At 44.2% G+C, this 14,104-nt stretch overlaps 1 protein-coding gene across 5 annotated transcripts; it reads left to right on the top strand.

The window, feature by feature from the left end:
* Positions 1-3,393: 3,393 nt before the first annotated feature.
* aqp7 (aquaporin 7) lies at positions 3,394-13,132 on the top strand. Of its 5 annotated transcripts, none has more exons than XM_080727577.1 (7): positions 3,394-3,729; positions 7,188-7,314; positions 8,663-8,800; positions 9,283-9,401; positions 11,484-11,526; positions 11,624-11,795; positions 12,586-13,132. In XM_080727577.1, exons 1-7 carry the CDS (start codon positions 3,601-3,603, stop codon positions 12,788-12,790), a joined length of 933 nt encoding a protein of 310 aa, XP_080583703.1. In that variant the 5' UTR covers positions 3,394-3,600; the 3' UTR covers positions 12,791-13,132. The 5 variants fall into 5 exon arrangements, with proteins under 5 accessions (XP_080583703.1, XP_080583700.1, XP_080583701.1 ...); XM_080727574.1 differs by lacking the exon at positions 11,484-11,526 and having other exon boundaries at positions 9,283-9,473; positions 11,578-11,795; positions 12,586-12,791; positions 12,859-12,878; XM_080727575.1 differs by lacking the exon at positions 11,484-11,526 and having other exon boundaries at positions 11,578-11,795.
* Positions 13,133-14,104: the final 972 nt, after the last annotated feature.

Below are 14,104 nucleotides of genomic sequence, written 5' to 3'. Positions count from 1 at the left end.
AAATCTATCCTGGCGCAAATGGGCGTGGCCTATATGGGGAGATGCGTCTTGACCCAAGGAATCCAGGGAAAAAAGAATTTTAATTTTCCGATCTACGGTTCAAGAGTTACGGGGCAAAACGTAAAGTGGGCCGTTATAGCGCCACCATGAGGCCGAGTGATGTAATTATTTTTCGATTCATTCTTAAAATCATTATGAATCTCCTCTCCGAGGTTTGAAACTGTAGCTCCTATGGTTTACGAGAGAAAAATACTTGAAAGTGATTTCTTGCATTGTCCCATTATAAGTCAATGGGGACAATTAAGCGTCGTTTTTTGCCGATTACGTCGGCATGGTAAGGCGGATCGGAACGAAAGGTAATAGAACACCATTCCCGGCCGAGCCGCACATTTTGATGTATATATTGCGCGAGTGGCGTAAATGGTGCGGCACTAGTTACGCGCCGAAGTCAGGCTACATACACACAGACACACAGACAGACACACAGACCCACACAGCCACGTATAGGGAGCTGCACACAGCTCCAATAACAAAATAACGGAGCTATTATGTGAAAAGAAGAGGCAAAAAAATAAATAAAATAAAATAAAATAAAATAAAATAAAATAAAAAAGGCTCCCCAAATGTGTAGTCTAATTTGAGCTTATAGTTTTCAGAACGTGCCGGCACATCTCCAGAATCTAATTCAAATGTAGCCTAAAATATAGCCTAGTCTGCAGGTGTTTGAGGACTTTTCTAATAAAAAAAGAATCACCGTTTAATTAGATAATTCGTAAATCAAACTTGTCTTTCGTGCTTAAATTACATAAGTGCTATATAAATAAAATATAGAAATATAGCCAAGCCATGATTACAAACAACAACAACAACAACAACAACAACAACAACAACAACAACAACGTTGAACACAGGGCGCTCCCTGGTGGTTATGTAGTGCATTGCAAGCCATTCTAATACATAATAGGGCAAAAATAACCAATGTAATACACGTATGAACCACTAGAGGGAGGCCTTGCTCTCTCATGGGTTCCAAGAGGGATTGGCAGAAGTGTTTTTGACAGTGAAATGTGTCAAGTTGGATCTCCTTGACAGACAGAGGCAGAAAGCTGTGTTTCAGTCAATTTACTAATAGGCCACCATAAAACTAATGAAAATCAGGAAACAATTATTCTAGCTATGTTTTCCCACACAACATAATATGCATGGTCAGTTTGCAAAATGGTGCATTTCTTAATTTGGAGTCAGACCATTGAGATAAGCTCTAGTTCACTGATGCCTCAATGCAAACACGTGAAAGCATGAAATGTGCATGCTGTCATGCATGGCCCCTGGACGTGAGATGCTCCATGGAGGGCCAGGTATAAGGTCTGTCCTTGGGCTGTATGTTGTTGCCTGCCCTACACTCTATAAACCCTAGCCTAGAGAGACAACTGAATGACCATACATGAAGCTAGTCAACTTTTCTTTTCTTTTTTTTTCTCTTTACTGATTTTATTGTTTTAGATTGATATTCATATGCATTTGTTATATTGTTGTTGATGTTCTGACATGTTATCTTGTTATTATAGTAATGTATTATCTGCTAATTGTAAGTCGCTTTGGATTAAAAGCGTCTGCTAAATGCCTAAACTGTAAACTGTGTAATTGCAATTTGACCTGCAATAACACTTAAATACTTCTTAAAAGTGCAGAGCTAAACAAAAGTGTCATTGGTCAGTGCAAAAAACAGAAGTGACAAGTTCTCCCAGCAAAAAACACACAGGAACATAGCCGCGGGAACTAATATGAGGCAGGAGGGGCTGTCGATCGTGTCACGCACGCGCGCGAAGCGCGCGTGCGTGACACGATCCCCGTTCCCTATTAAAATGCTCCAGTAGCCTAGTGTAGTCTTGCCAGTCGCTACCAGTTGGACTAAAATATGCATATACCAAACAAAATTTCCAAAAGCAAAACTAAGCCGCATCAAGGGGTTTATTAGGTAGGCCCTAAAAGTATGTCCTTGAATTATTTTGGGTTAAAAATGAATCCGGTTTGATCTTTCCGGCCAAATTGTAGTCCTTTGAGTACTACAACATGACGTGGAGTCAGGGCAGGATTTACCCTTCATGGTGCCCTGTGCTTGGACCTAGTTTGGTGTGCCCCCCCCCCCCCCCTGCTGTTGACCTGTGGTAGCCGCTGGCGCACACACACACACACACACACACACACACACACACACACACACACACACACACACACACACACACACACACACACACACACACACACACACACACACACACGCACCACCGCTCACTTTAAACTTGGTTTGATTTCCCCCCCTTCTCCACCAGTATACAGTATCAGGTAGCTACAATTTCGACAGTCCAGTAACTAAAAGCCCTGGTTAGCTTAGCTCATGTGAATATCTTTTGTTTACAGTTGATCCTCTGGTGCCCCCTGTGGTTGTTGATGCCCTGTGCTTCAGCACATCAAGCCCTATTATAAATCCGGCCCTGCGTGGAGTGGTTTCCGCTCTCGACCGGATCAAACCCTGAGAAGTGAAGGGATCCCAGGCTGGCCAACAGGAACAAAACCTCTGGCAATGAGTCAGAGACATCCTTGACCTGGTTGTCACCCTGCCATAAACAGTGCTAGCCAAAATACCGTTCTTACAGGAAGCAATGACCTTGTGCTAACTACACATGCTCAATACTGCACTCATGTACACATTAAAGATCAGTATTTCAGTATTTACAGTTTGCAATACTGCTATTTCTACCCCTCTACATTTGAGAGGAAATTATTGTACTCTTACTCCACTACAATTAAATGCAAACTTTACTTACTAGTTACTTTGTAGATTATTATTAGTAACACAGCCCTTTGAAAATAGCAGATCTACAAGCTCACAATGCGTCACGATGCGATGCATTGTGAGCTTGTAGATTGGCCATTTTCAAACTTTTGTTTTCTTTTTTTAACTTGTGAAATGGGACATTCTGCACAATGAATGAATACTTTTACTTTCGGTACTTAAGTATATTATATTTTGATGAATACGGGACGTCTGTTTATAGTGGTATTGATACTTTTACTCAAGTAAAACACGTGAGTACTGTACTTCTTCCATCACTGCACACAGTTAGCACCATTGCATTCACACACCAAAACATACCCTATAATATGTTTGTAACCAAAGGCTTTCTTAATCACAGAAAGTATACTATAGGATCCTGTAGGATGTTATTCTGCAGCATTCTCTCTCTCCCCCTGTTAGCTGAGTCAGGGACGTTGAACTATTGGACACCCTGATGTGTGTGACTGTGTGTCACAGCGAGGAGGGGGCTGAGGGGCCTTCACATTTGAACACACTTCATGGGGTACAGAGAGAGAGAGAGAGAGAGAGAGAGAGAGAGAGAGAGAGAGAGAGAGAGAGAGAGAGAGAGCCAGAGAGGAAGGAAGGAAGAGGAGGTCAGCAAAAAAGTGACGTGTTTTTTTGTGGAATATATAAAAATCTCTACAGTCAACTGAAGGGACTTTAGCAACTTGAACTGGAAAAGAGCAACGACCGAGAGTCAACACTAATAAATAAGGGTGTAAAAGAAGACAGAAGGAAGAATGAGAGAGCGCTCAGCAGCAACTCTTCAGGGTCCTCAAAAGGCCCGCAAATCCGGACTGCAGGCTTGGATCAGGAAGGAGGTTTTCCGAGTGGGACTCGCCGAGACCCTGTGCACTTATGTCATGATGGTAAGAGACCTTAATGTGAGACCCTGTGCACTTATGTCATGATGGTAAGAGAACTTAATGTGAGACCCTGTGCACTTATGTCATGATGGTAAGAGACCTTAATGTGAGACCCTGTGCACTTATGTCATGATGGTAAGAGAACTTAATGTGAGACCCTGTGCACTTATGTCATGATGGTAAGAGAACTTAATGTGAGACCCTGTGCACTTATGTCATGATGGTAAGAGACCTTAATGTGAGACCCTGTGCACTTATGTCATGATGGTAAGAGACCTTAATGTGAGACCCTGTGCACTTATGTCATGATGGTAAGAGACCTTAATGTGAGACCCTGTGCACTTATGTCATGATGGTAAGAGACCTTAATGTGAGACCCTGTGCACTTATGTCATGATGGTAAGAGACCTTAATGTGAGACCCTGTGCATGTATGTCATGATGGTAAGAGACCTTAATGTGAGACCCTGTGCACTTATGTCATGATGGTAAGAGACCTTAATGTGAGACCCTGTGCATGTATGTCATGATGGTAAGAGACCTTAATGCCAAATCCTGAGTGGTCGTTTGACCCCGGAGTGTGAACAAATGGAACCACATGATGGACCATGTGGGTTAGATTAACACCCATGCAGGACATTATGCGAAGAATTTACAACAGGCTGGAATTTACTACACAACATGCATGGGCTGTGTACACACAGGCCACAGCATCGTGAGGTTCAGCGTAAATCTATGTAACAACAGCAACTGCTTATGGCTCTTGACTACTCGAACCCAGCATCCACATTCATGGGTGAAAATAGCAGATCTACAAGCTCACAACACATCGCAACGTGACGTGTTGTGAGCTTGTAGATCTGCTTGTCTACGAGAGATCTATGAGTACAGAGCCAAGTTCCAGTTTACTAAGTGCTGTAGGGTATTTAAGTGGTGATAATGATATCATAGGTTTGCTGACATACAGATCTATTTATGTATTTTCCTGGATTACTCACGGTACAGTCTTTGTCAACACCATGTGCTGTTGATTACAGACGTCAAACTCGGTGACCAGGTGATAACGTGGTCCCCTCTGCTCTGGAAACGCTGGCTTGTCTCAACAGCATGGCACTGCTGTTGAGGTTTGCACAAGTCACGTGTCAGCCACCTGTCATATCAAAGCCTAAACTTAGACAGCTGTGTGACACACATGCATGCATGCATGCACACACACACAAATTAGACCATGGGTCTTCAACAGGGGGTCCAGGACCCCTAGGGGGTTCTCAGAGTTACTACAGGGGGGTCCTCCAAATCTTTGAGTGAGAGATATATTAACAACTTGAACCCTAGTGTGAATATTCTGAGAACTATAATAGCAGATCTACAAGCTCACAGCGCCTTGCGCTGCGGCTATTTTCGGCAAAGGACTTTGGTATAGAGGGGAAAAAGAGCAGACTAAGTACAATGAAAGGTCAAGTTTAGTGAGTATTGACGGTTCAAGTGGTTAAATATCTGAGAACACAAATTGACATGAATCCAAAATACACTGACAATTGTGCTGTCAAACAATGAAACTATATGGAATCTATATAAGGTTATGGGGGTCCCTGCTTCATCTCTCTCTCAACTAAGGGGTCCTTGGCCTGAAAACGTTGAAGACCCCTGAAGTCGACTTCCAGCATGATTTAGATGCCAATACTTTTGCACTTTTACTCAAATGCATTTTGAATACCACACTTTTACACATACAGAATTTCGACATGATGCTATTGATACGTTTACTTAACAAGTACAAATACATGGAGTGCTTCTTCCACCACTGTGTGCATACACATGGAGTCACGTGTTGTGCAGCAGGCACGATGCAGTTTTTAAGGAGGTTTAACTTTGGGGGATTATTACAGCTGCTGTGTATGTGCTTATAGGAAAGGAGGCCAATGACTTCATTAACCTGAATACCCACAGTTAATATTAAGATGAATAACACTCTTTTGCTGCCTTTATAGAAGATTTTTCTAGACTTATGTGCCCGTACACGTACATCCTTGTGACAATAACATCTCTTGAATATGAAATCCTAATATCCCTGAATGTAGTAGTAGTAGGCATACTTTATTAAGACCTCTAATAAATAAATCACAACACATGAAAATAATAAATAATCATGTACAATATTAAACTGTACAGCGTATATATTAGTAGCTTGTTGCTGTCTTGAGGAAACCTTGTACGGTATGTCCAATGTTACTTTTCAGCATCCAAATTCAAAAATAGCAGATCTACAAAGTCAAAATGCATCGCGACACATTTTTTGCCTGGCTATTTTTGCTACTAAGTGAATACTGTGGGTTCATGTGGTAGTTTGTGAGTGATGACTTCATGCTTTTCTTAAGAATTTGTCCAACATAAATGATGGCATTGCATTGCAGCATTCTGTTGATTTCTCCATTAATATCATGAATGGCTGCATCATGCATATTAGAGTGACAGTTGTATTTGTCCCTCTAACATGATATCACTATTGCAGCATTCTGCTGATATCTTCATTAATACTTATCATGTGGGCAGGCTGTATGTTAGAGTGACAGTTATCTCGGATAACAGCTTTACAGTCTAAAGATGCTCCGATGCACTGTGAGCTTGTAGTTTGGATGTTTGACCAGTTTTTATAGTCTGTTGATTACGTTTGATGCAGTTGGTCTTTTTCTTTTTTTAAGGAATAAAAAAAGACCTTGATCTTGAAAGACAGGTTGCAAACCACAGGTCTATACCCCATGTAATGTACGGATTGATATGCTACAGTATGTGTAAATATGTGTATACCTTTTTACCTTTTGATTCCGTCTTTTCCCCTTGCCCCCCTTTCTCCGCACATGTAAACATGTGATGTGACACTAAAGATGATTCCTATCCTTTCACATGTAAACATGTGATGTGACACTAAAGATGATTCCTATCCTTTCACATGTAAACATGTGATGTGACACTAAAGATGATTCCTATCCTTTCACATGTAAACATGTGATGTGACACTAAAGATGATTCCTATCCTTTCACATGTAAACATGTGATGTGACACTAAAGATGATTCCTATCCTTTCACATGTAAACATGTGATGTGACACTAAAGATGATTCCTATCCTTTCACATGTAAACATGTGATGTGACACTAAAGATGATTCCTATCCTTTCACATGTAAACATGTGATGTGACACTAAAGATGATTCCTATCCTTTCACATGTAAACATGTGATGTGACACTAAAGATGATTCCTATCCTTTCACATGTAAACTTGTGATGTGACACTAAAGATGATTCTGATCCTTTCCCACATGTAAACTTGTGATGTGACACTAAAGATGATTCCTATCCTTTCCCACATGTAAACATGTGATGTGACACTAAAGATGATGGTGATCCTTTCACATGTAAACTTGTGATGTGACACTAAAGATGATTCCTATCCTCTCCCAGGTGTTTGGCCTGGGCTCTGTGGCCCAGGTGGTCACTGGCCAGGGAGTGTTTGGCAGTTACATCAGCATCAACCTGGGCTTTGGACTGGGCGTGGCCATGGGAGTCCATGTTGGAGGGAAGGTCTCAGGTGGGTCATTATTGACTAATAGGGATTTATTACCACAATGTTACAAATGCAAGTTAGAATGCATTTTCCCCATTAAGACCTGAGGCCCATTATACACATTTTTGCCTTCTAAATCAGTAATTTTTAAACTATTTCGTATAATGCAACACTTTCAAGATCTTTCAGAAATGTTCAAAAATAGTATTGCCACTGGGCGACTAGGGTCGCCAAATTATTATTATTATTATTTATTTTTACGATTAACTTAATTGATAATTAATGTGCAACATTGTTTTCTCACTCAACAGTAAACAACCCAACGTGAAGTTTAAGTGTAGAGGGTTTATGCACATTTCTAAAGTGACAATTTAAGGACTTTTTGATACCTCTAAAATGAGTTAAGTTAAACTTGGCCAAATTGTGAAATATTAGAGGCAGAAATTGTGAAAATAGCCGATCTATCCTCACGTTGTGAGGCGTTGTGAGCATGTAGATCTGCTATTCTCACTATAGAACCGTAGAAGAAAATGTAATGCCTCAACTCTTAGTGCTTGTCAGGGTGGAGGAACCCATGAAAATATGATTATTTTGGGGGTCACGGCTTGAAAAGGTTGAGAACCATTGTCTTAGATGGGCTTGGCAAAAGGGCCAGTCAGAGACAGCATTAGACTAATTGCGGACAGGAAATGGATTTCTATGGGTTAGGCTGTTGTATAGTGCATTACTGTATTTTAAAGTATTTTAATGGGTTAAACAGATGATAGGTTCATTGTTTACCTGGCATCCTGTCAGTTTAAATGTACTGATTGTTATTTTGATAGTTTGTTCTCTCTTCTGCGTCACAGTGCCCAAACCCTGGGTGTGGTTGGCGAATGGGCCTTTCTGTGTGGAGTTTGCATGTTCTGGCAGCAGCATTCTAGACTAATTGCAGAGGGGAAATGATGGGTTAGGCCGGTGTGGTGCATTGTAGCCTACATACATTGTACTGTATTCTAAATGGTTAAACAGATGCTAGGGTCATTGTTTACCTGGTGTTTAAATGTACAGATTGTTATTTTGATAGTATATTGTTTAGCGTAGACTGATGCTATACTGTTGGTCCGTGGGATCCTAGTTTCTTGAGACACACTGTCTCTCTGCTTTCTGTGGTTGCCTTATGTTGTAAGTCGCTCTAGATAAGATCAAAATGCCTACATTATAATTGTATTTCGAGACCACTGGGTTAAAGTGACTGTGTGATTGTGACATGTCTCCTCTCTTCATGGTACCAGGAGCTCATATGAACCATGTGTGTGTTTCTCCTCTCTTCCATGGTACCAGGAGCTCATATGAACCATGTGTGTGTTTCTCTTCTCTTCCATGGTACCAGGAGCTCATATGAACGCTGCAGTGTCCTTCACCATGTGTGTGTTTGGCCGTCTGGCGTGGAGGCTGCTGCCGCTGTATGTCTTCACTCAGTCCTGGGTTCATTCCTGGCCGCCCGGGACCATTTATCTGGTTTATTACGGTAAGGAGGAGGACCGTTTACCTGGTTTATTACGGTAAGGAGGAGCATACACACGTCACACACACACACTAGGGGGGCGAGGGGAGGGGAGGCCCCAAACCATTGCAGTGTGTGGAGCATGTCCCTTAATAAGAGAATTCCAGTGGGTCCCCAGCTAAGTTAATATATAGCATTGAGTTTAATCACACCACTTTAACCCTATACAGGTTCACAACGTGTTACAATGTGATGTGTGGTGAGTGTGAGTGAGGGGGGGGGGGGGGGGGGGGGGGGGGGGGGGGGGGGGGGGTGGGGCGATAAGGTTCCGGTTCACGGTCAAATACATTTTTATTAGGGGGTCGTTGACATGATAAAGTTTGAGAAATACTGGTCTAGACAAATGTTTACTTTGTCTGGAGGTAGTGGTTCAGGCCGGCCTTGCACTATTGTACCCAGGGCCCAGAATGTGGTGACACCCCTGACTAAGTGTACTGTTATAACAGATGCCATCCATGACTTCAGCGGAGGGAACCTGACAGTGACCGGAGCAACGGCCACAGCTGGGATCTTTGCCACCTACCCTGCACCATACCTCCCTGTACACGCTGGCTTCATCGACCAGGTAGGTACCCTGCACCATACCTCCCTGTACCCTGCACCATACCTCCCTGTGCACGCTGGCTTCATCGACCAGGTAGGTACCCTGCACCATACCTCCCTGTACCCTGCACCATACCTCCCTGTACCCTGCACATACCTCCCTGTACCCTGCACCATACCTCCCTGTACCCTGCACAATACCTCTCTGTACCCTGCACCATACCTCCCTGTACCCTGCACCATACCTCCCTGTACCCTGCACCATACCTCTCTGTACCCTGCACCATACCTCCTGTACCCTGCACCATAACCTCCCTGTACCCTGCACCATACCTCTCTGTACCCTGCACCATACCTCCCTGTACCCTGCACCATACCTCTCTGTACCCTGCACCATACCTCTCTGTACCCTGCACCATACCTCCCTGTACCCTGCACCATACCTCTCTGTACCCTGCACCATACCTCCCTGTACCCTGCACAATACCTCTCTGTACCTGCACCATACCACCATACCTCCCTGTACCCTGCACCATACCTCCCTGTACCCTGCACCATACCTCTCTGTACCCTGCACCATACCTCCCTGTACCCTGCACCATACCTCTCTGTACCCTGCACCATACCTCTCTGTACCCTGCACCATACCTCCCTGTACCCTGCACCATACCTCTCTGTACCCTGCACCATACCTCTCTGTACCCTGCACCATACCTCCCTGTACCCTGTACCATACCTCTCTGTACCCTGCACCATACCTCTCTGTACCCTGCACCATACCTCCCTGTACCCTGCACCATACCTCTCTGTACCCTGCACCATACCTCTCTGTACCCTGCACCATACCTCCCTGTACCCTGCACCATACCTCTCTGTACCCTGCACCATACCTCCCTGTACCCTGCACCATACCTCCCTGTACCCTGCACCATACCTCTCTGTACCCTGCACCATACCTCCCTGTACCCTGCACCATACCTCTCTGTACCCTGCACCATACCTCTCTGTACCCTGTACCATACCTCCCTGTACCCTGCACCATACCTCCCTGTACCCTGCACCATACCTCTCTGTACCCTGCACCATACCTCCCTGTACCCTGCACCATACCTCCCTGTACCCTGGCCTGCACCATACCTCCCTGTACACACTGGCTTCATCGACCAGGTGGACATTTATAGGCTTATGATAACATGAAAGGCCTGCAAACAAATCACTATCATCATCATCACACTCACAGCACTCATGCACGCACACGCACTGCACACACAGCACTAAAGCTTTGCTTTAGAATACATGTTTTACACAATGTGTGTGATGGTTAGGGGCTGGGCTGTAAGGTTCATGAAATTGACGATTAATTTGCAATTAATGATATAATTGTGTCTTTGGCATTGTACATTGGAACATTTATGTTTGGCTTGTAGGCTTATTCGTAAACAGAAGTTGCATTTCTTAGAAATGACAACATTTTTTTTAGCAGTAATAATCTGCAAGCTCACTACTCATTGGGTTGGCAATGTTGGACAGTCAGAATTCAGGAGAATTTTGGGGGGAAGTTTGGGGCGTGTAACTCCCTAAACAGGGGTCTGAACGTCCTCCCCCTGAAACTTTTTAACGGAGTAGATGTATTGTCCTGTGTTCTGGTGAATTTTGCTATTTTGATAACCCTAACCCCCGGAACATTTTGAAAATAGTAGATGAAATTTCCTGTGTTCTGGTGAATTATTGGAGTTTGATACCAAATCCAGGAGAAATGACACGTGTTGCCACGCAAAGCTACAGAAACCCCCCAATCCAGGAGAAATTCAGGAGAAATGATAATTCAGGAGCAGGGCAGGAGATGGGGTCAACATTCAGGAGACTCCTGCCGAATCCAGGAGTGTTGACAACCCTGCTCATTGCATGGCATCACATTGTGAGCTTTTTCATTTGAAAATCCTCGAAAACGTATGAACATAATCTTTCAATTATGGCGATCATACAAAACCTTTGCTTTTACCTCAAATAATTAGGAGCTTATAATGACTGTGACAGACAGACAGACAGCCAGCCAGCCAGGCCTGTGCAGTGTGAAGGTGTGATTATCTCTGTGTTCTGCCAGGTGTTTGGCACTGCCATGCTGCTGCTGTGTCTGATGGCTCTGTGTGTGTGTGTGTGTGTGTGTGTGTGTGTGTGTGTGTGTGTGTGTGTGCCAGGTGTTTGGCACTGCCATGCTGCTGCTGTGCCTCCTGGCCCTGGCAGACCAGAGGAACCAGCCTGCAGCGCGGGGCAGCGAGCCTCTGGCCGTGGGCCTCCTGGTGCTGCTCATCGGCCTGGCGCTGGGCAGCAACAGCGGCTACGCCATCAACCCCACCAGAGACCTGGCGCCAAGGCTGTTCACCGCCGTGGCGGGCTGGGGGATGGACGTCTTCAGGTATGTTTATAGTCAGGATGGGGGATGGACGTCTTCAGGTACATCTAGAGCCATAGGCCTGGAATTTCATTATTTTAGGGGCAAGGCCACTTGGCCTTTGGTGTTGTCCATTTTTTGAGGGCACAAAGGCCAAATGCCAGGGCAGGAAGGCCATCAAATAAAACAAGATTTTAGTCAATTGAAAGAATTTATTGAATTTAAGGGTTAGGGATGATAACCTAATCTGCAGTGAAATAGATAAATGATGGTATTTACAATCTGATTAATCCATGCAAAGTCACTGGATTGGTTTAAAGATGGGGACTCGGGGAGTTAAGATTTCAGAATCTCAACTAAAGACACTGGTGTCTACAGTACATGACCAGAAAGAGACACTGGTGTCTACTGTCTACATATTGACCAGAAAGAGACACTGGTGTCTACTGTCTACATATTGACCAGAAAGAGACAGAGGAGAAAGTGGTACAGTCAGCTGGAACATTAAGGCCACTGTGGCCTCAGGTCATGTCATTGGTTTGAGGGGCACAAGGCCAAACTGAGGGGCAACAGCGACCATGACCTTAGTGGCCTCCATGAAATATAGCGCCTGTCTATAGCGCATGGGGTCGGCAACCTTTCTTTTACCCCATGATTTTGTCATTTGTATATTGTACAGTAGGCTAGATGTGAAGGGAAAAAGACCTCAAACTGGTAGTGGCTTCTGTGAGATACTCCTCTATCGTTCTTTCTCTTTTCTCTCCACACACACACACACACACACACACACACACACACACACACACACACACAGGGCTGGACGTGCGTGGTGGTGGGTGCCCGTCGTAGCCCCCCTGGTGGGCGGGGTCCTGGGGGCGGGGCTCTACAAGGCCTGCGTGGAGCTGCACCATCCATCGCTCTGCGACCAATCAGAGCAGGAGGAGGCTGGGGAGGAGATGACGGACGAGACTCTGCCTCTGGAGAAGCAGAAGAGCATCTGTGTTGACGTGTGTGTGTGAGGCCCTAACAGTCAGATGTGTGTGTGTGTGTGTGTGTGTGTGTGTGTGTGTGTGTGTGTGTGTGTGAGGCCCTCTGTGTGTGTGTGTGAGGACCTGGACTGTGTGTGAGTGAGACTCCCGATTCCGCACTGAGCTTGTAGGTCTGTTATTTCCGTGGCACTGCAGAGCACAAATTAGGCACAACGGTGGGACGTGTGTGTGTTTGTGAGGCCCTAGTCTTGCATAGCAGGAGAACTATCCCAAAACGTCTCAATGCAACATTGAGTCTTGAACTACGGCTCCTGAAAGCCAAGAACAGAAGCCGTCGCCTGTTCATCATTTTCGTCCATGAAAATATATTTTGTTTTTAACCCATTTAGGCCTGAGTCTGATTTGAAAATGACCCAGTTTTTGTGGAAAACATATTACTCATCCTCTGTAGCAGCTAGAAAGAAAATTCCAAAACGGTTTGATAGCTTACACCTTTGGCTTTCATAGAAAAGATTACTGTACTACATACTGTACATGTACTGTAGTCCAGTGTTTCTCAACCACTGTGCCTGGGGACCTTTGGTGTGCCCCTGAGAAGGGTCAAGTGTGCCCCTTGGGACTGCTTGAAAGCCAGTATTGTATTTATCATTTTAAAAATGATTTAAACTAGTGAAAACAGCAGATCTACAAGCACACAACGCCTCGCACCGCGAGGCGTTGTGTGCTTGTAGATATGCTGTTTTCACTACTGTTGTGCGACAGCCTTGTATGATGAAGCAGGGCTTTGCGAAGAAACATACAAATTTGGATGATACTTGGAGATACAAGGTTTCTTCCCGACAGTGACGATATTTACACCCCATATTATGTTGGTGTGCCCATGGATTCTTGGGACATGAAAAGTGTGCCCATGCAGAAAAAAGGTTGAGAAACACTGCTGTAATACACAAAAATTAGTTTCCGGTCTGTCTTTCAAATATATTGAATTTCCATTCCCGCTAAGCAGCAGATCATATATCGTCTCTGCTGGTTGGAAACCTTAGAATTCTGCCTGACAGCAATGATATGCTTTGACTAATTTTAGTTGAAGCATAAATAGTAGTATAGTATATATAGTATAGGACAAACTTACGCAACTGCCGAGTGCCGACATCTGCTTTAGTCCCAGATCAATGCAGTGCCTCTGATGGAAGCATATTAAATGTTGTGAGTCAACAGTCTGGCGCATGAGACTAGTGAGGCCCAACAGTGAGTCGTGTGTATGTGTGTGGTGTGGCTACCTACAGTATGTGTTGTTTGCATTTTAGCCGATAACATTCCACGCTGGGGGAAATACAGTATAAC

This window comes from Nannobrachium achirus (genome assembly GCF_963921795.1).
Source record: "Nannobrachium achirus genome assembly, chromosome: 6".
NCBI classification, from domain to species: Eukaryota; Metazoa; Chordata; class Actinopteri; order Myctophiformes; family Myctophidae; genus Nannobrachium; species Nannobrachium achirus.
This window is presented reverse-complemented; position numbering and strand designations above follow the sequence as displayed.